The 20,958-nt window shown below is 40.3% G+C and overlaps 1 protein-coding gene across 5 annotated transcripts in view; it reads right to left on the minus strand.

The window, feature by feature from the left end:
* LOC102298837 (core histone macro-H2A.1) overlaps positions 1 to 13,363 on the minus strand; it is a 20,496-nt gene extending 7,133 nt beyond the window's left edge. Inside the window, exons 1-8 of one of the 5 annotated variants that reach the window (XR_001336340.2) lie at positions 13,207 to 13,363; positions 11,699 to 11,899; positions 11,077 to 11,183; positions 10,786 to 10,977; positions 9,894 to 10,001; positions 6,325 to 6,424; positions 4,083 to 4,173; positions 1,919 to 2,008 (exon numbers count right to left, since the gene is read on the minus strand). Coding sequence is in view for 3 of the 5 variants with exons in the window: in XM_005923125.3 (XP_005923187.1) it covers positions 1,919 to 2,008; positions 6,325 to 6,424; positions 9,894 to 10,001; positions 10,786 to 10,977; positions 11,077 to 11,183; positions 11,699 to 11,870 (769 nt within the window). In the remaining 2 variants the exon portion in view is untranslated. Of the gene's footprint in view, positions 1 to 1,918; positions 2,009 to 4,082; positions 4,174 to 6,324; positions 6,425 to 9,893; positions 10,002 to 10,785; positions 10,978 to 11,076; positions 11,184 to 11,698; positions 11,900 to 13,206 lie in introns of those variants that run through there. The other 4 variants (XM_042221419.1, XR_006054473.1, XM_005923126.3 and 1 more) reach the window with 4 other exon arrangements.
* Positions 13,364 to 20,958: the final 7,595 nt, after the last annotated feature.

Below are 20,958 nucleotides of genomic sequence, written 5' to 3' on the forward strand. Positions count from 1 at the left end.
AAAAAAAAAAAAAAAAAAAGAGAAAAATCTAGAAACAACACTGATCAAGAATGTTTCTGGATAACAAATTACAATAAACTTGTTAACATTGTTAAAAAGACCCAGGAACAGTTACAATACACTTCGAAAAGAAGTGAGAACAAAAAAGTGGGAGTTGTTATTGAGCACTTAAAATGTTAAGCTAATCCTGTGAGGTGGCAAAATTCTTTTTTTTTTTTTTTTATGGACAGTTTTGGTTTTTCATCAGAGTGTGTGTGAAAGCAAGAGATTGTTTATTCCTAAATAAAAGGAAGACTTTGAAAACACACAAGACCGTCAGGGTAAAGAAAATAACTGAATAATCATGCTGGATTTCTCAACTGACATCATGAACTGGGTGTGTTCAGTGAATCAGTGGATGCCACTTTGATTGATGGAAATCAAAATTGTCAACCTACAGGGGCCTGAGTTCAAAGACACACTGAAAATCAAAGTGAAAAAAAATATTTTGGCAGGTTAGTCAATTTTACTGTATGGATGGACCAATCACTGACTTCTACAGACATGGAGATGGACCCACGTGTTTGTTTGCATGTTTGACAACATCAGGGCGTGCTTCTAACGAGACAATGTCATGAATACAGTCCTGAGGGATCTGGAGCCGGACAGTCTGAGGTGCAATCTGACAGCATCGGATAGGTCCCCTAACAGCAGTCAGGGTGCCGTCGCCTAGCCCGTAGAAGCCTGTGCGTCCCTCGACTATCATTGACCCGTCAGCAAACCAGTCATGCTGAATGTTACAGGCAGCACAACGTTCTCTGTTGCTTCTCTGTGCTGGGAGGTGCAGCAAACCTTCTGGAAAAGGCACCCTTTGATGTATCAGGAGTTGGACTACTTGTGCCACCTCTGTAGGGTCCAGGTATCACCTCATGATATCAGTAGTGACACTAACACTAGTGGCAGCACCTATGGTATGAATTTAAAATTCCTACATTGCTTTGTTCTCAAGTTATTGCATTCACAAATTTGGGTGTCCATGTCCTCGCCTGCCCACAGGTGGTGCACCTGTAGTTAATTTCTTGTTAACACCAAAACAGCAACAAACCTCTCTGCCTCTCTGACCAGATCAATATCCCAGATTTTTAAATGACTTGATGCCACAGCCTTATTAAAAAGTGTTCCTCTAATTTTTAATCGAGTAGTTTAAAAGTTTAAAGAAGCACATGCTTATTTGTTACTGTACAAGCCAGTAACAAGAAGACAGTGAGAGGAGCACTCAAATGTGATTGGAGGATAAGGTTAGTGTAGGCAGGTTAAAGCAGTAGACCTCATCCAATCAGCAACTTTTTCAGACTCCAAAGAAAACTAAACTCTGAACCTGCTGGCTCATCACATGGTGTCATAATCATTACCAGAAATTATAGGAGTTCTTGTCACTCTTCAGAGGATTTATCGAGCCTGAAAATGTCTAAAAAAAATTATTTAAAAAACTCACTAGGATTATCTGGATATTCCATCATTGAGCAGGCATTTAGTTTTAAATTTCTGGATTTGGATCTTGTATTTATTTCTAAGTAAAATATATCATTTCCCCTTGTTCAGCTGATACTCCTCTTACTCAGTGACGATGATGTTTCAGTTCACCTGTGTTGCCAGCCTAGCATCATGTAGCAGGTTTTTATACCCCTGTGTTTATGGAGATTTATCTTTTTATATCATTGAAAAACACCAGCGTTTATTTGAAAAAACATATTCTGCCAAATTTTTATCATTTCCACATGTTTATCTGTATGTGGTGTTAAAATAATGGTGATAGAATGATTTAATGTCTTATTTACAGTACCACAGCCAAGTCCAAGCGAGATCTTTCAGGCCTCCTGATATAACCTCTACTTTCTGTGTCTAAAATATAAATAAAAACAATCCTCTGTGCACTTACCACCAGCCACCTCCAGAGGGCCGTTTTTCTTCTTCAGCTCTTGCACTGCATCGGCGAACTCTTTACCCCCCTTTTTCTCCAGAGCAGAGCCTGTGAGGGGAGAGAGGACTGAGGTGAATGCATCCTCACATACTGCAGCGAGAAAAACAGCAGGCAAGAAGAGAGCTGACTGGTGATCATGCAGACAGACAGGCAGGCAGACACACAACAGACAATGATGCTGTCAATCATTTCCCCCGGCCTCTCTCTGAATCTCTGCACTCACATTTATAATCAAACATACATGTTCCTGTTACTTTAATTTTAAGAGTCTGGGAAAGTCTCATAAATGAAGTGTAAGGATTCAAAGCTGCCATTTTCAGAATGACTCATTCTGAGAGTTAAACTAATGTATTAAAGCTTCAGTCTGTAATTACTTCCCTCTGTCCTTCCATAGTGGCTTATATGCAGTGAGGAGAGTATTTTCTTTCACTCTCAAAATAGCAACAAAAAAAAAAAAAAAAGTGGGTGAGGGAATATTATAGTTAACAATGTAAAAGCTTTGCAGCACTGATGAATGGACTTAAAGTAAAATAGTCCTAGCAATTTAAGTTTAACTAGGATACTTGATTTCATGTGTATTCATGTATCACTGACGACATTTATACCACTTTAAAATGCACTCAGAGCTAAAGAGAGAAGAGGGGAGGCAATTTAACGTCACCAGAAGCAGACAAATGAATGCTCTGGCTGCAACAATATTAAAAACAGGCAGGGGGGGGGGGGGGTAAAAACAAGGTCTGGAAGTAAGAGTAAAAGTCAGCATTTTAAAGAAAAGCCCCTCAAATCATTTAACAGTCATTACAAGAAAAGCAGACAAAGGGTGATGGTCCTCGTAGGTAAAGAGCTAGTTAATATTTGTTCAGTCATTAATCCAAATTGCCACAAATCAACCCTCACGGGTTTTAATATGAAGCTTCAGGAAACAGCGTCTTAGACATTTTCTCTCTTTCTAACCGTCTGAACTGACAGCACAGTCAGAGAGGTTAAATGTCACAGGAAATGAAGCGAGTCCCAGACTGTCTGCGTTTCAGTCGAGTGGAACAAAGCAACAACAAGCAGCAGCACTGTGTTAGGATCACACTGAGAAAGTGTGTGTATGCATTACTTGATGCTTGGACTAAGAGAATCACTAGGAGAAGCATAAACACTGTGTACATTGTCTTTGGTGGGAATAACTATGAAAGATTGTTGGAGAGAGCGCAGCACAAAAATATACGCTACCCAGGTTAATTGTTACACATTCTGCAGGCCAGCTGGAAATAATACCTGGATGATGTGATAATAAACTGGCAAAGATTTGAAAGTTAGCCGAGACCATGAACGTTTAATGCAGTCTGATTTAAGATTTTGTGGCAAGGAGCCAGACTCACAAAGCAGGAGGAATAATTTAGGCAGAAGATATGATATGACTCTGAAAGCTTGTTGAACACGCTTACAAAAAGCTTATAACACACTACGCTCCAGATACATCTCTGAAAAGCTGTCACAGAAGTATGTGGCAGTCCAGCTTTTCATCCACATATAAACCTCACACAGTGTCAGCGCTTCGACCCCTGGTGCTGACGTGGGAGTTCGAGGTCACCCAGCTAACTACACTTACACTGCTCTGCGAATGAGAACGAGCGGGAACCAGTTTCGAAACATTCTGAGTCGAGATGAAAACCAAAATTTACATGAACCAATTGAGTTGAGTGTCCACATTTTGTTTGCCTACTGGCTTCGGTTTGTGGAAAACATCGCGTGTGAATGCAAAACATTTTTTTGGCAGCCAACTTTCAGATCTTGGCAGTTACCCACAAGTACCTCAATGCACTAATCTTAAAGCCTTTACTTGCACTTTTCAAGCCTCTGCAAGTTAATTTTTCACTGATAATGAAGGATGGTTTTTCCTCCCTTTTCAATTTTTAACCATTGAGCAATTCTGATCATATATTCTGTGGTTATGCTTTTACAGTAAGAACAGCAGGGAGCTTGGTCGTGGTCTAAAAAGCGCTTCATTAAAGAATAAAAACTGTGCTGCTGCTGTGATGTTTGCCCACAGACTGCAGCGCTGACCATCTGGATATGCAGAGGGAGAGCAGACAGGCAGTCGTGGTGTCTGCAGTGTCAGTGGTTCCTTTACCTACTTCACCACCTGTATAGAGGGAGGAGTTGGTCGGGTGAACGACAGCGTCGCTCTCCACGATGGAAATGTCGGCTTGGACAACTTGCAACTACAGACAACAACAACGACAGGCAAACAAACATGGTGGTAAAAAACACAGTGAGTGACCAGGAGCAATAAGATGGCAAAAAGAAAAGAAATAAATGAATGAAAGAGAAGAAGAAAAGAGAAAGTGAGCACGCTCCTTATTGGCTGAGGACATCACAGGGAACAAGGAGGCAACTGAGGGAATGGTAGGTCATGTTACAGTATGTAATCAGGAAGCAGGACTGCACAGTTGGCTAGATTTGCTTAAAATAAAACAAGAATAGAGTAAATAATCAAAAAGCGTGTAATCGTCAGGGCATATAACCACACCCCAAAATATTTTTATTCCTACAGTTTTCCAGCAGCAGAATTTAATCCGTCCAACTGTGTCATCCCGAGTCCTGAATGTTATGATCGCACTCCAGGTGAACAACCTCACAGTCAGGCTGAAGTGAGCGCCTAAAAGAGGCTCGTGTCGGGTTTTCTCTCGCTCTACTTCAGTGCACTACACTGATCTTCAAGCATTACAAAAGGTCCTGCAGCCCTTTGAAAGGAGGACAACCTGGAATGAACCGCAACACATTTACACAACAGGAGGAGCAAGCAGGATCGCTGCTCTGAGGAGCTTTGAGAAAATCCTTGAAAGTCTCCACAGAAATCGCTTTCTTTTCCTAGAAGCGGCATTTTATCCATGCTTTTCTATTGATTTGAAGGAAAATTTCCACCTTTCTGCTCTTATATTCACGAGTCAAAGAGCAGGAACGGCTACTTTAAGAATCAAAGCATCTCATAGTTTATTCACACTGTGAGCAGTTCTGTTACTTCCAAGGAGCTGACCATCCAGCAAGCATCGAATAAGTCTACTAAGCGACGTTTACAGGAGCATTAACCAAATAGATTATAAGCATAAATAAAAACAAGATGCAGTTATTTAAAACCACACCCAAAAAAAAAAAAAGATCTAATCTAACATTTGGCGTTTACTAAGCTTTAATATATCTGATCTTCTATTTCTATTAAATAGAACATTATACAATTATAATGTTATATTTCATTTACATATAATTTAGAAAATTTCATTACTTCAGTGTTTTCAGACTGCTGCCACAAACGGTGTGTCTCCCCATGAAACCAATAAACAAAATTAGATTATTAATTTTATTTTATTTCCCTAATTTGTGTGCACTTGTTTCATTTCAGTGCATTGTGAGTGTATCTACTTTTAAATGCTAGTTTATCCCACAGTTCTCTTTAGTGCATGTATGCAGAAAAGAGGCAGTGTTACTTAAGTTTCTCTGAAACTGTTGACCTAATGTCAGCAGAAAAACAAACTATTGAAGTATTAATTTGCCCCAAACCAAAGACGAACAGCTGATGTCATACAAATCTTATGGCAGGGAAGTTTTAGCTACAGCACTAAACGTCTCGATGCATTCTCAATCATCCAGGGAAGGAAATCTCAAAAAAGTTGATTCTGTTCATCTGGACGCAGCGTTTTGTGGGAGAAACATTTCGTCATTCATCCTAAAGTCACTTGGATGAGTGACGAAACGTTTCACCCACAAAACGCTACGTCCAGATGAACAGAATCACCTTTTTGGAGAGCTACAGCACTAAAGAACCTCTGCCTTTAATGACAGCTGAACAGTGTAACTGCTGCAGAGGACCACCTGCCACCTCAAAGCAATCAACCCAGAGGAAACAATGATAAAAATCTTTTCTGATTTTCCCCCAATGGCCATGGGTGAACATCACTAAAGCCTTTTTGCAGCAGCGTCAGCATAGAAATGTCTTAAGGAACAGAAAATGTAGATAAAAATGCATCTCAAATACCTGCTGATTAGAAATCACAGTTTAATACAATTAATGTCGAAACTACAGACTGGTTGTGCTACAAATTGCATTTTAAAAACCTGATTTTCACCTTCTGTTAAACCGAAACCTAAAATATCTCTTCCACTGTCCACCATCTGAACCGAGCTGCTCACAGTGTGAAAGAATGGAACGGGTGGAAAAAGGCCCTCTAAGAAGCTTGAAACTTTGATATTTTTTAACCCAGTAAGGATTTAAGTTAGAAGAAGCTGTACTGTTGAACCTTCAATGATTTTGAATATCTAAGCCCACGCGGACGAGAGGGGGTGAAGGAAGGAGGGCAGGGAGTTGAGGAGCTCACCTAGATCATCTTTAAGTTCAAGTTCAGCATTGGTGGGGTTGATGACCCCCTCCACGTCAAAGCCAGCCAAGTTACTGACCTCGCTGTGGATGAGGTTGAGCTGCGAGGCGGAGAGCAAGGGGGGGGAGCAGGCATGCCAAGGAGGAGGTGGACAAGAAGGAAGAGGTCAGGAAGCAAAGCCATTAAAACCAGAGTAACACTGCAGCTCAGTAGGGATACCTTGACTTTCTGGTGAATTACAGAAATGGACACAGTGCACTTTGTTTCCTAAATTTAGATTCAAAGCCAATTTTGCACAGGGCATGCAAGAAAACACCTGAAAACTCCCTGAAAAAGATTTAGTTTGCAAACCTTATATGCATTTATTAAACACTACTTTAAAGCTGAATGTTACCGTATCTAGTTGAAAGCCAACTATAAGCACACTGGTCCTTTAAATGACATGATAAAGTGCTTTCATTTGCATCTGTATATTGTCCAGAGGGGATGCAGCCTATGGTATTCTACATCTAAATGCAATGACTTCTTTTTATTGAACGCATTTTAAAACAAGCTTATATTAGTAGGATGTCCCGTGGTGTCCCACAAGGTTTCCAACTCCTACATGTCCTGCAATAATCTTTGTAGAGTACAAAGGAGAATCCTGCTGCATTAACTGGAAAAGATAAATTTGCTTCTTTGTTGACTTGATTTTAAAGTTTTATTTCATGGCAGCAGGACCAACAGTTTCAAGAAAAAGAATTGAAAATGTCAAGGTATTCCTCTGAATGTTTATCATTTCAAACAGACATCCAGTAAAAGCACCCCTCAGCTTAAGATTCAATAGTCATCTGCTATTCCCCAGACACTATATTTCAGCAACAAGCATTTGAAAGTCAGAGTTGATGATAAACGCCCAGATTGTGCCAAAGAAAAACAGAAGCCAAGAAGATCAGAAAGAACGATAGCAGTTACAACAATTGAATCTTAAAAAACACACAGAATAAAAGACTAGATTTTCTATTAATGACTTCATTATCATAGTCAGTGGGAGGTTTATTGCATTCATCTGATTAATTATCATCCACTGATGATAACTGCTGCTGTAATCTTTGGTCAGCTACACAATCAAGCATTAATACTCTGCTGCTGCCGAGTATAATATTTCCAATCCGCAAATGAAAACCTGAAAGCTTTTAATATTTTCAGCATCTAATCATTTTTTTAATCCTTCACTAAAACACTACAGTACACTACATGCATCATCAAGGAATGCAAGCACTTCATTGTTCTTTGTTCATTGTTACAGCTCATAAAAGATTCACAAGCACGGTGCCAAGAGTCATTATGCTTTTAAAGTACCAGCGGTAGCAGAAGACGGCAGCTAAATCAGAGCAGAATCAATTCTAATTCACTAGCAAGAAAATGTCAAGTTAATTAGTATGAAATGACATATTAGCATCAACATACGCAGGGCAGAACAAAGCGTGCAGAGCTGCCAACTGCCAGGTGAAAGCTAAACCCTCGGTCACACCGGGACAGAGAAGCAACTCCCTGGCGCATTTTTCCTTTGCAACCGGTTGTTGCCAGATTGTTGCTGACTGGTTCCAAGTCTGTGTGACTGAGGCCTGAGGTGAAACCTTAAAGTAAATTACTTCTCCCAATGCGTTTTTTTTTTCTTTTTTGCATTAAAACAGTGTAAGAACATATTTTATGATTCAAGAATTTGCAAAATAAAAATGAGTTCTACGCTTAGTGGACACTTTGTTGGGTAAACCTGTTCTGCACATGTAGATATGGTCAAAATGACCTGCCGACATTCAAACTGAGCATCAGAATGGTTGAAAGAAAGCTGATTTAAAAGGGGTACTGAATATGGCGTGGCTGACTTCCAGGTCTACCAGGATTTTCCTGCACAAGGATTTACAGAGAATAGCCAAAAAAGAAGAAATATCAAGTGAGCCAGGTCAGAGAAGACTGCTTTAAGCTGATACAAAGGCAACATTAACTCAGATACACCCTTTTGTTACAACTTAGGGTATGCAGAAGAGCATCTCTGAATGCACAACACATCAAACCTTGAAGTAGATGGGCTACAGCAGCAGAAGACCACACCAGGTGCCCCTCCTGCCAGCTACAAACAGGAAACTGAAGCTTCAGTTTGAACTGGCTCACCAAAACTGGACAACATGAATCTAGAAAAACGTTGCCTGGTCTCATAAGTCCTGATTTCTGCTGTGACATTAGACCTAAAAACAAAAGCATGGATCCACCCTGCCTCATATCGGTGATTCTGTGTGGTGGTGGTGGTCTAACTGCTACTACTGTCTAATACAAGTAAAGTGTCCAGATGTTGTTATGTCATTACCATTGTGTGTTTAATTTGTGATAAAGTACCAAAACATTTAGTGAAAGGTGAAAAAAGTCAGACTGGTGTTGACAAACAGGAATGCTGTTCATTCAAATATTTGTCTACACATCAAAGAAAAAAAAGTTAGCACAAAGGGTAAGAATAAGGGTCAGATTCATATTAAATCAGCAGTTATCTTCAATTCCCAATGTGTGAAATTAATAAAAAGGGAACCGGTGGCACTTCTTGCATCATTCTTGAGTCATTCATTCTCTAATACAGTGTCACTTCAGTGCCTTTTATGTTTTGTTTTTTTAAACCTCCAGTGATTTTCATGAGCATCTGATCTGATGACAGTCTTATGCTCTTGAAGTATATTCTGGAAAAAAAAAATCATTTGAAGGAATTCTGATTATGACTTGTTGTAAACTTACTTTCAGGTTTCAGCTCAGCCAAAGGGTTAAAAAGCAGTTTTTAATGCTCAGCAGGACCAAAGCAATGGGAGCTAACGGATCACAAAATATCTCTGTCATTCATATCTTTATCTATCTATCTATACTCCAATTTAAGCCTATTAGACCTTCACGTGAGTTACAACAAAACTATCACAATGTTCAGTGTGAGGAAACTTATATTAAACAGAATAGCAGAAGCTTCCTTTTAAGACACCAACTGAATGGCTTCGATGTTATCAAATCATCTTTGTCGGATTTCCCGTGTTAGATCTAGTTCAGTCATGAGGGAGCAGCACAGATAAAAGGCTGAATAAAAACAGTCGGATGTAATATGGAGGCAACAGTTTGTAGTCTATTGAGTCTACCAAGAGCCTGAGAGACCCTGTGGCAGCGCATGAAGGATTCTTTTCTGCTTCTTATCTGATTTGAGTTGTACACACAGAGCATTTGGTTGCTAAAGAAACACAGGTCACATTGAAAACAGAAGAAAACTCACAACTGAAATAAGAAAAACATTATCTCAAGCTGTCCATCCTTTAAATGAAAAGTTATTAAACCCTGACCTCAGCATTGCTTTTTAGCACAATAGAGTCCCCTTAAAACCCTCACCAGCCTTTAATATCCAACGTATGGCTCTACGTATGTTTTACTGCATCTATAAAAGATTTGTGTAGACTTTCTTCGTAAGCCTCATGAATCACCATCTAAAACTTGAACTCGACTCTGTATAATTAGCGGTGACCTGTGTTGAGGTTAGTGCATGTCTGAATTGACAGAGGACTGACCTTTTGACCCAGGAAAAGGCTCTTGGTGGAGAGCACAGTGAAGCTGTCAGATGGAGATCCCTCTGTAGTGCTGTCCGCTGACGCCGCCTTGCTCACCTCACCCTGTTTCTGTTGAGGACACAGAATACATGTTGACATGTGACACTTCACTTCTAACTGCAGCAATAATGCCCCCACCATGGGAGGGTCAGAGGTCAGCTACTGCCTCTGTGTTAAAGCTGCAGTTTTTAATAATATCTTGCCTCAGTTTTGTGCCTTCAGTTGCATTTATTTCTGAAAGTTAAAACAGTAAATCCTGCAGCGCCATTAGTTCCCGTTTTATTTTCCTACAATGTGGAAAAGGATGAAATCTCAATTTTTAATAATAATTTCCTGATGTTACCTGAATGCAAATTATTTTGTTCCAAACTTAAGCTCCAGAAGTGTTAAATCCACTCCAGACATAACTGGGGCAAAAAGGTTTGCTTAAACATTGTCTATGTTTTGTTGAAGGCTGGGGGTTTTCTGCTCCTACTTGTCTTTCCAAATTTGATTAGTCTCAATTTGCTTGGTTTGTGTAAAGAGGGTGTATTTCCTCTCTTACAGCCACAATGGGTCAAACGTGTGTTTGTGAAGTGGTGCAGCTCCACAGCTATCAGCAGGAGAGCTGCAAGCACTGTGGACAGGAATAGCTTCCCTGCAATCAGCAGTGGAGTGTCTAGCATCTGCCGCTATGGTCAGTATGGATGCTTTTTTAAAAATAAATAAATAAATAAATAAACCCAATAGTCTGGACTGATTTTGAGACATGCCCGACAATTAAGCGCAGTAACGACTAATGATACACTTCAAACAGTTAAATTCAGTCACAGTCGCTCTTAAAGGCATCAGTCTTGTTCACATTAAGGCATACCTTAGCCTTGCCTCCTGCCTTTTTCCCACTCAGTTTCTTAGCTGTCGTTTTCTTGACCGACTTGGGTTTCTTCTCGGGGGCAGGTGAGACAGGCGTCTCCAGTTTCCCCTTGGCGCCTCTCTTCTTGGCCAGCAGCTCTGGATGGATGTTGGGCAGGACTCCACCTGCTGCAATGGTCACGCCTTTTAGCAACTGAAACAGTTGCAAATGTGAAATTAGACAAACCAAGACAATGTCCATGATGCCCTGCACCACCTGGAAGTTAGGATCATTATTTATAGAGCAGCTCACCTGGTTCAGCTCCTCATCGTTGGCGATGGCCAGCAGGATGTGTCGTGGTGTCACACGGCCTTTTTTATTGTCTCTGGCCGCGTTACCTGCCAACTCCAGAATCTCAGCTACATGGATTTTTTTAAAAGAAAAAGAAGAAAAAATAATCAAGGGTGCTTTAAAAAAAAAAAAAACAGCTTTGTGTCCTGAATGCTGAATGTATGAGTGAACCTGATTAACTTTCATGAGGTCTTCAAAGAGTAAATGTGTCTCCGAATGTCATTTGAAGCAAACATCAAGACAAACATGGGTGATCTCTGAACTGTGAAATCCCTCAATAAACAGATTTCCAGTGCTTCCTCATCAGTATCCTCTAGCTGCACCATCGCTAATAGCAGCTAATCTGCAGCACTTTGCATTCTATTGGATATCCATCTATTGCTATCCAATAGATTTACAAATATGTAAATAACAAAGCATGCTTCGTCACAGGGATTTTTCTTTCTTAAAGTGCCCTTACATACCCCTAAAATGATTTTAAAGTAGTCATTTGGTAGTTCTATTGTCTTGATTCTGGAGTCAGTCCTTGTGTTGCTGTCTGTTAATATTTAACCACTCTCTTCCATTGCAAAATAAATCTCACCAGTAAGATACTCGAGGACAGCAGCCAGGTAGACAGGAGCTCCCACCCCGATGCGGTATTTAGGCAATCCCCTCTTGATGTAGCGCAGCATACGCCCCACGGGGAAGATGACCCCGGCCTTGGTGGACCGCGAGGTCTTGGTCGACTTCTTCTTTCCTCCTCGGCTGGACATGATGCTGTCACTGCTAGCAGCGTCAGGCTCTGCACGGGCACATCAGCCACGATCCATTGACAAATCTGAACAACACTGATCTCCTTTATTACAAACTATTAATTTGTGCATGACAAAAAGACCAATACCCATAGCCAAATATCAAAAAGATTTATCTTTACAAGCTTCTTAAATTGCTGCAAACATTGTGGACCAGACCCAGTACTCTATTAAGCAATCTGCCAATAAACAGAGTAATCCTTTGATAGGAAAACGTACCCCTGCTTTAACTTTCCTGTGATTGGAGCCCCTTTCTTGGATTTACAAAGTAAAAATTATAAATAAATACACAGATAACAAGGACTGGGTGGAAAGGCATTAAATTCCAGACATAAATGAGTTTGATGTCATGGGTGATTCTTAAAGAAGGGGGGGGGGGGGGGTGTTGTTTTAGTACACACAGTATGCCGCTTTCCCTCGGGACTCCTACTCTTTTGACCATTTGATGAGAAACTGCAGAGGACCCAAATAAGCTTTTCATTTTATGTCACCATGGGGAAATTGCGCAACCCAAATGTGACATTTTACGGTCCTGACATCTCGAGAGAGGTCGCTCATCAAACGTAAACGCGATACGCACGCGGTAAGGCAATAAAAACTTCGCAAGTCACCCCGCCGCTTTACGAAACGTAAAGATTACTGCGAGCGAAATCAATGCTGCTGCACCAGATGCAGACACCAATTAGCTGTGTGGTAATCAATTAGCCCACAGCACAGGCCATGCCACCCCTCCCCAAAAAAAAACCCTTCTCCCAACGCAAACACTCCGCGCGCGATACAGTGTCCAAGCCCCCGTTTCCCGCGGCTCTTCAGCTTTTTTTCCCCACCAACACACAGCAAGCACGTTTTATTTCTCCCGCAACATCTGCGGCATTTTTCTACTCTGACCAGGTGTAAGGTGGGCTGAACCGCCACTGACAGCTATTTCCGCGTGTCAACAGCCCGCCGGATGTCTAGCGCGCGTGCGTTTAATTCCCCCACAGTCCGTGCGCGTGACTAACGCCAAATACCAAGCTGTCAGACGACCCGAGGACGATTTTAATGCTCGGGTCAGCGGGCTCTACCGGGGTTATTTCCACCCGAGAGTGGCGGCAGCTGCCCGCTCCTCCTTCCCTCCCCTTCCTGCCCGTCAGCCCCAGCAACACGGTCTCCCTATCGGCCTCCATGCCAGGGAAAAAAAAAAGCACGAAATGGCAACGTTAACGTCTCAGCCGGGGTAACGGAGACCGACTCGATCGACACGAAACGCCAACACCAGAGCTGACACGGCTGTGCGCGAAGCTGGCGGATTACTTACAAATGCGAGAGAGGAGCGGAAAAATTTTCCTCTCGGTCTCCGGTAACAAGCCTGGGCAGTGTCCCCGTCTCCCACAATCCACAGCGAGTTGAAATATCGGAGCGAGCCAGCGCTGCTCGCAGAGCGCGACTGCTGAGAGCAGAGAGCAAAGCTGCTGAATCTGAATCTGCTGCTGAGATTATCCTTAACCCTTTACACCTTTTTACTTTTGTCAAAAAACACGTGGTTTGAGTGGAAATACTGGACGTTTCCCGCGCATATCGATAATAATATTAAGCAGATTTAAGCTGATTCTTTCACTGTGCACCAATTAATCCAATATAGGCTACCTTGATTATTTTCAGGGGTACAAATATTTTTCGTCTACATCAGACTACAATATGTTTATCTTTTAATAACTTATTTGAACATCCTTTAAAGACCCTACCTTATGAATTTATAATAAGTGTCCCACATGGACATCATTCTTGGACGTTTCAGCTAGCTTTTACTTGTTTACCTAATTTCTTTTAATAATGATTTCCCCAATAGTCTTAAATCTGGTGTACTGTTGGATTCATAACCCTTTGGGCAGTTAAATTTCCACCATCACAGTGGATTTTAAATCAAGCTTACATAGTTGTAGAAAAAATATATATATTTGGAGAGATGAAACCCAGGTTAACTTGTACCAGAATGGTGGAAAGAGAAAAGCATGGAGCAGGAGAAAAACAGCTCCTGATCTGAAGCATATCACATCATCTGTCAAACGTGGTGGATGCAATTTTATGGTTGTCGCATGCATGGCTGCCAGTGGAAACAAACATGTAGAGTTTATTGATAAGGAGATTTCTGATAGAAGTAGCAGGATAACCGAATAATGGCCAAAGTCAGTCATCCAATAGAGTAGCTTTTTAGTTAATAAATACAGAAACTGTCACACCAACCCTCTGCATCCATGAATCTTCTCTGTGGTCTTCCTCTTTTCCATCCTTTGTCCAGTGTACCACTATCCTTCCTTGCCACATGTCCAAACCACCTCAGCCCTGCCTCTAACTTTGTCTCCAAACTGCTCAACTATGACTCCCAATGAAAACCTTAACTCTGCCATCTCCAGCTCGGCCTCCTGTCTTTTTGTCAGTGACACTGTCTCCAAGCCATGAATCATAACAGGTCTCCCTACTTTCTCTTTCCCTCTTGCTGCCATCCTTCTGTCACAAATCACCTCTGACACTCGTCTCCACCCACTCCACCCTGCCTGTCACCACTGCGAACAAGAAGGAGCTTAAAGCCGATCCCCGATGTAATCCTATCTTCACCCTGAACCCATCTGTTACTCCTATTGCACAATGTCTAGCCATCCTCATATATATCCTCCACCATCCTCACACACTTCTCTGCCATTGCTGGCTTCCTCATACAGTATCACATTTTCTCTCTTGGCACCCCACTAGGTCTTTCTTTATCCACAGACACAGTGCACCAACACTCTCAAAGGAAACATCACATCTGTAGTGCCCTTTCTCTGCGTGAAGCCAGACTGCTGCTTACTGATCATCAGCTCTTTCCCATATCTTCATGTTATGAGCCATCATACCATGTCGTTCCTACTGCTCTGCATATCACCCTTGCTTTCACATATTTGTGCCAGTATGAATGAAAAGGGCTGTGGTTGCAAAACAGTTAATGCAAACCTTTGTTTAAATGTTAAAGTCTGCACTTCGATCACATATTGAGTGTTTGATTTAAAATACACCGGTGTGCAGTGTGTGATATGAAAACACAACAGAGGCTTATACAGCTTACAATTTAAGCACAGTCCAGAGGCCTGTAGTAATAAGGTAGGTCCAGGAATACAATACATATGTGCACATGCTACATAATGACAGAAGAGATGATATAGAAAAAAATATAGCGCTGATTTGCTACATATTTCAGTTGATCTACATGGACTTTTAACTGTATAATCCTAACGTGTATCTAAATATTACTTGCAGATCTCCACTGGATTTTAGCATCACTGCTGCTCTAACCAGACGGGTGTGCAAAGCCAATGATGTGGTGCAGTGCTCAGCACAGTGCCACAGAATGTTTGCTCACAGGATAGTCTGAGATTCTGTCTGTACGGAGAGAAAAGATTAGCTCATTGGTCCACTTTGTCAGAAATGTAAGCAGCAGAAGGAGGAAGCTCAGTTAATAGACTTATGGGCTTCATCATTTGTCTCACTTTGGTCAGATTTCTGTCACTGTTATTGAATAGTATCTTTAATAGTTTAGCTTTTACACGTGAGACCTGAACCTGAGATCCTGCTGTTACCTCTGCAAGACGCTTAAGATCACTGAGTGGATCAGAAAGGTCTTCTTCTTGGGTGTCACTCTTTTTTCCACTTAATCAGGCAGCGCATCACCTGAATTCAGGGGTGTAATTTCCAGGGGGGTCCCCCCCCCCCAATAAAATTATGAATTATCTTGTGTAAATAGGCTGTTGATTTTCTTTACTCATTTCAGTTACCACCAGCAAAATGGTTGTGTTTAATCATCTGGAATTTACCCAGATTTATTATTTTTTAGACAGAGATCTTGAACCCCCCCCCCCCCCCCCCCCCCCCCCCCCCCCCCCCAATGTTCAGCACAAAGTTACACTGATCAAAGTCAATGACCAAAGATAAAACACATGTCATCAACAAGTATGAGCTAAATCTTCATTGCATCTCCTGGTGCTGAGAAAGTTATGCAGCTAATCCGTCGGCAGAAGTCCCAAATAAAATATGGCATTTATTAAAGCATTAATACTCCAACGGTGGAATCCCACCACCATCCACGTGATCTGAATAAAATATTTAAGCTGCAGGAAAAGCATAGAAAAAACCATAAAAACAAACAGATAATGCTGCTGACCACCCTTCTTCCAAAGGTTTATCAGCTGTTTATGTAAGTAGTTAGGCAGGTACCAGAAATCATCTAATACTTCATGACTGTTAAAAACTGTATATGTGCACATCAAACCTGAAAAAGGGAGATTTAACACGAAAATAAACAAACAAAAAAAGCTGAAGGACATTCAAAGACAGTCAAGGCTGTGCAGGACTCACATCCGATGCATGTGTGCACCATACTGATGCAGTGCGCACAGTTTCTCACCAGAGGTCAGACCTGAGCTGTGTAGTAAATTTGTATCAGCGTGAAAATACGCTGCAGGGACCGGATGAAATCGGACTGACTAGATCTCATTTAGTGCATAAAAATCTAAATCAGACTTAAGATGAGTTTTACAACAAATCTATTGATCCGTCAAAGTCTGCTATGCAGCATTTACAGTGAAACTATTTGACCTAAACTTGTGATGCATACTTCAGTTTTCTGATAAACCAATTAAGTTATTTGTGTGTAATATAATAGAAAAGTACTGAGGATCATGTCTCCTCTTTCCTGTGATTCCCAACCAAAAGAAAGACAGAAATAACAGAAAACATAATATAATAACTAATATTATATTTTTTTTAAAAATGCACTGTAAATTTATATTTATTAAATCAGATCCAATGGCTTGAATAAAATTTGGTTACACCATGAAGGTTGGAGTAGAGTGAGTGGAAATGTGTCGCCCCCTCCTGGAGGGTCTGAGTCTGGATCTGAAAGTGTAGGCTGATAATACAAATAAATAATAAATTAATTAAAAAATAAAATCTGCCGAGACTTTCATTTAGTTCTGGCTAACTGATATCAACAGGAAAATACTAAAAGACTACACTGCTGATATAGCACAATGTGTCATGTAATACAGGAACGGAGTCATCCAAAGGAATTAATGCAGTTGCCAATTTCATCAGTACAGGATATCATAAAATGTGTCATAAATGCATTAATTAAACAATTTAGAATCATAGCCAATAGAAGAATAAAACAGCAATAAATCTTCAGACTACAGATGAGAGAAGCTCCTCCGGGATGTAATAAGAGCGTCACCTCTCTTTCCACATTTTCTACATTTGATCCGCAGAAGTGTTTAAAGCATTTTTTTTTACAGTGTGCCGATTGCCTGTTTCACAATGATTGGTGATAATAAAAGGAGCCACATGTTGCTGACAGATCTGAATATCTTCTTGATAAGGGAGTATTAAATGATAACTGCACGAGCAGTTACAGCACGGAAAATAGGGGAAAGTGCATGCACGTGCATCCTGTAGACATTCATGTCATCTCTGTAAAGCTGCAGTGTTGTACATGGAAGTACAGCATTGTGAAAAAGTTTGACCACCCCTCATTTGTTCATATTTTGCTAGAAATTTTTAAAAGATTTAGAGATTTATTGAAAAGAGTGCACATATACATGGAAATGCATATACAGAGAGCTTTGTAACGAGCTTGAAAGTAAATATTTAGTACCTTTATTCTTCGTCACCATCTGACATTTGTTAGGCCGCTTTCTTGTAATTTCTTTATGTAGTATTTAGGAACAGTTCTCCGGGCTTCTTAAAGGACATCCAAAGCTCTTCTTTGGTTCTTGGCTGCCTCGTGTTCTATTCTCTTCAGCTGCTTCAATAATGTTGAGGTTCGGGCTCTGGGGACGCCAATCCATGACTGATAGCGTTCCATTGTGTGTTTTTGGTTTTTCTGCACTGGCAGTGTGTTTGGGATCACTGTCATGCCAATTTTGTCATGTCAATATTAACAGGAGGCCTCATTTTTTTCTAAATGATAAAGCAATGAAAGAAATCTAACAACATGGCTCTTTGGACCTAAATTGTGATGAATAAATGTTTAAAACTGCAGAAAAAGCTCTGGTAGCTCATCACCAGCCTACCCAGTGATTAAACAGAGCATTTTGTTCATTCACAGAAAATGTATTATTTATTTATTTATGTATTTATTTATTTATGTTACTGTGGAATCATTGTAAAAACCTGAAATATATAAATAATTGTTTATCTCATTCATAATTACTTTGGTGCCATGTGAATGATCACGTGGGAGATCTTTATTAGTAGCAAAAGCTGTAAAACTTGTGAAAATACAGTTAAAGGTCTAAAGTTTATGCCTTTCATCACATTTTCCAGAGCCGTCCTGTGGGCCAGATTGGAGACAATTACTCTTGTAACTTTCTCCCGACCTCCTCCGTACATGTTGATGTGTTGATCCAAAAATGTTACATTTTGATTCATCACACCGTCAGACCTGCTACCACTGATTTTTAGTCTGGCTCTTTTGTGATTTGCCATACCTCAGCCTTTTCTCACTGTTTCCCTTTCTTAAAAATGGCTTCTTGAAAGCCGCCATCACATCACACTTAGACCATTTCTGGTCTACTAAGGCTTCATTGTAGATTTAGATGGATCTACTGGAGGGTCAGCTGCATCTCTCAGGTCATATTTAGGGCCTTTGCAGGATTTTTTTCTCCATTTTTCAGATACTGTTTATCTATTCCAGAAAGTTTTTTTTAGGTCTGTCTTTTCCCTTTTTTTGCACTCCACTTGTCCAGTTTCAGCTAATAGTTGTTTGGAAATCACCCTATTGGTACAAAACCACTATTTTATTCCTGTCAAACTGTGTTACCGTTGGTATTTTTCATAGGTTCAACTAAAGAAAGTACAACCAAATCATATAGTAACAAAATGTCTAAAGATAAAATTTAAGATGGGTTCTTGACTAATTTGTTATTATGTCCAGCTATAACACTGGTTCATCCCTTGAGTTTTTTTGTTTGTTTTGTTTTAAGCGATAAGTCTTAAAAAACACTGATATAAGAATTGGATTGAAAAAGCAGCCACAGTCCACAGAAACCAGGTATGCTTTTACTCTACTGGACCTTTGAAACCTTTGAAAGACCTTCAAAATGCAAGAAAGATTCATCACACCATCACACAAATGCCAGAAAGACTGTTGCACAGAACTGTCCTTCCAAACTGAAGGTTGGACTTTCAGAGTTAAAGCAATACTTTGAGTGATTAGATAACAATATACTTTGCCTTTAGGATATTTTAACTATAATTGGAAGAAACAAAAGGGATAGTTACAGGTGCCGTCGGTGCAAAGCCTTACCTGTTATCTGTGCATTATAGCTTTATTGTTGTTCAGGCGAGGGGTGGAGCAAAGGTACGACCACAGCCACCACAGACTAACGTCTCACCGGCCCTCTGACCATTTTACACAACCAATGGTGAAGCACATTAGGATCAGCAACTCACAGTTTACAGTAGGGAAAGCACAATGTGTACAGCTTACAGACCCATAGTGTAGTACAGCATTTTCAGACATACCACTAACCTATTAGGAGATGCTTTCTACAGTAAAACACAGCCATACCATATGTGAATGTATTTAATATTTATGCACCATTCTATCAATTATGCTTTTGATGTATAGAACTTCAGACACATTTTCCTAAAATTTTCTTTGGAAATTTAAGCATCTCCACTAGAATGTCAACTGGAACTGCCTGCTGGCGCTGTTAGGAAAGAGCATGGCTCTGAATGAAGCGTTGAAGATTTTAATTCGGTTTGAAATCACAGCTGAAAGAGTCCCAGGTCTGCGTTCACTGAGCTGTGTGAGCGTGAACGTGGCTGCACTGGTTTTAAATGGTTGGAGTTTTCTTGCATTAATGAAATGTTTGTTTGTTTTTTATGCTTTTTTTTTAATCATGTGCTCCCATGCCCCTGCAGTTTCTCAGTCATCTTGGTCATGGTCGTCTACAGAGTTCGAACTAAGAAGACAAATGGAAGAAAAATATGTGCTCTTAATTTGCAAATTATTATTGTTTTTGTTCTTGTTAATATTAATTTTTTAAGGGTTTAGGTCAAGTTCAGTTTTTTCCATTTTGGGGGGGATCTTACACATTTAGTTATTTTATTTCATTTTATTTTTTTGTTGAAAGCTATTTGCCAGGCTATTCATTAAAAGCTCTTTTTTTGGATCTTGGCTGCCTTTTGTTCTGTTCTCTGTTAAGATGATCTCACTGTTCAGGTTAAGGTTCAGGTCCGGGCTCTGGGGAGGCCAATCCATGACTGTTGGTGTCCCAGTGTGTGTTTTTCTATCTGGGTATGCTTTTACTCTACTGGACGTGTGTTTGGGATCACTGCAGACTATGGTGAAAATTGAAGCTGCTGACAGTCAGATGCCTTCCAGATGGTATTGCATGTTGTTTTAAAATCTGGGCTTCAGTGAACAGTAGATAGATCAAATGAAATTCCAGATGCATCTCTCAGGTCCTGTGGGCTTTGAGCTTTTCCTGTTTCTTAAGGACATGACTTTCAGATGCTGTTCGTTTGCTGTAAATAGTTTTTGGAGGCTTGCCATTTCTTTTTTTGTCCTCTATTCTTTGAGTTTCCTTGTTTTGAGGACACATCGCACGCCATGCTGAAAAATGCATATTAGCGTTTCAGCTAATAATTGTTTGGGAACAACCTTGTGCAGAAATATATTTTAGGTCGGTTAAACTGTGTTCTTTGGCATTTTTTGCTCATTTAACTGAGAAAATGAGAATAAATGATGTGGTTTATGACAAGCTGCTAATAATAAAGTGCAATAAAGAGAAATGATCCTGCAGTGAACAGTTATTATCATTAATGATTAATCTGGTGGTTGGTTTCTGTTTTTCTCAACGAATCCAAATGAAAAACGATTTCCTAAAGACGACAATTTTATCGTGTTGAACAAAGTACGAAAATAAAATATCCAAGGACTCTGACAGCGGCATTCACTTAATGAGACAGCTATCTAATGCATTGGATCACAGCACTGACCGGACTCCGCTGTGGTTTCAACCTTCACCTGGAT

Source organism: Haplochromis burtoni, unplaced genomic scaffold (assembly GCF_018398535.1).
Source record: "Haplochromis burtoni strain Fernald_Lab_line unplaced genomic scaffold, NCSU_Asbu1 Contig_66, whole genome shotgun sequence".
Taxonomy (NCBI): Eukaryota; Metazoa; Chordata; class Actinopteri; order Cichliformes; family Cichlidae; genus Haplochromis; species Haplochromis burtoni.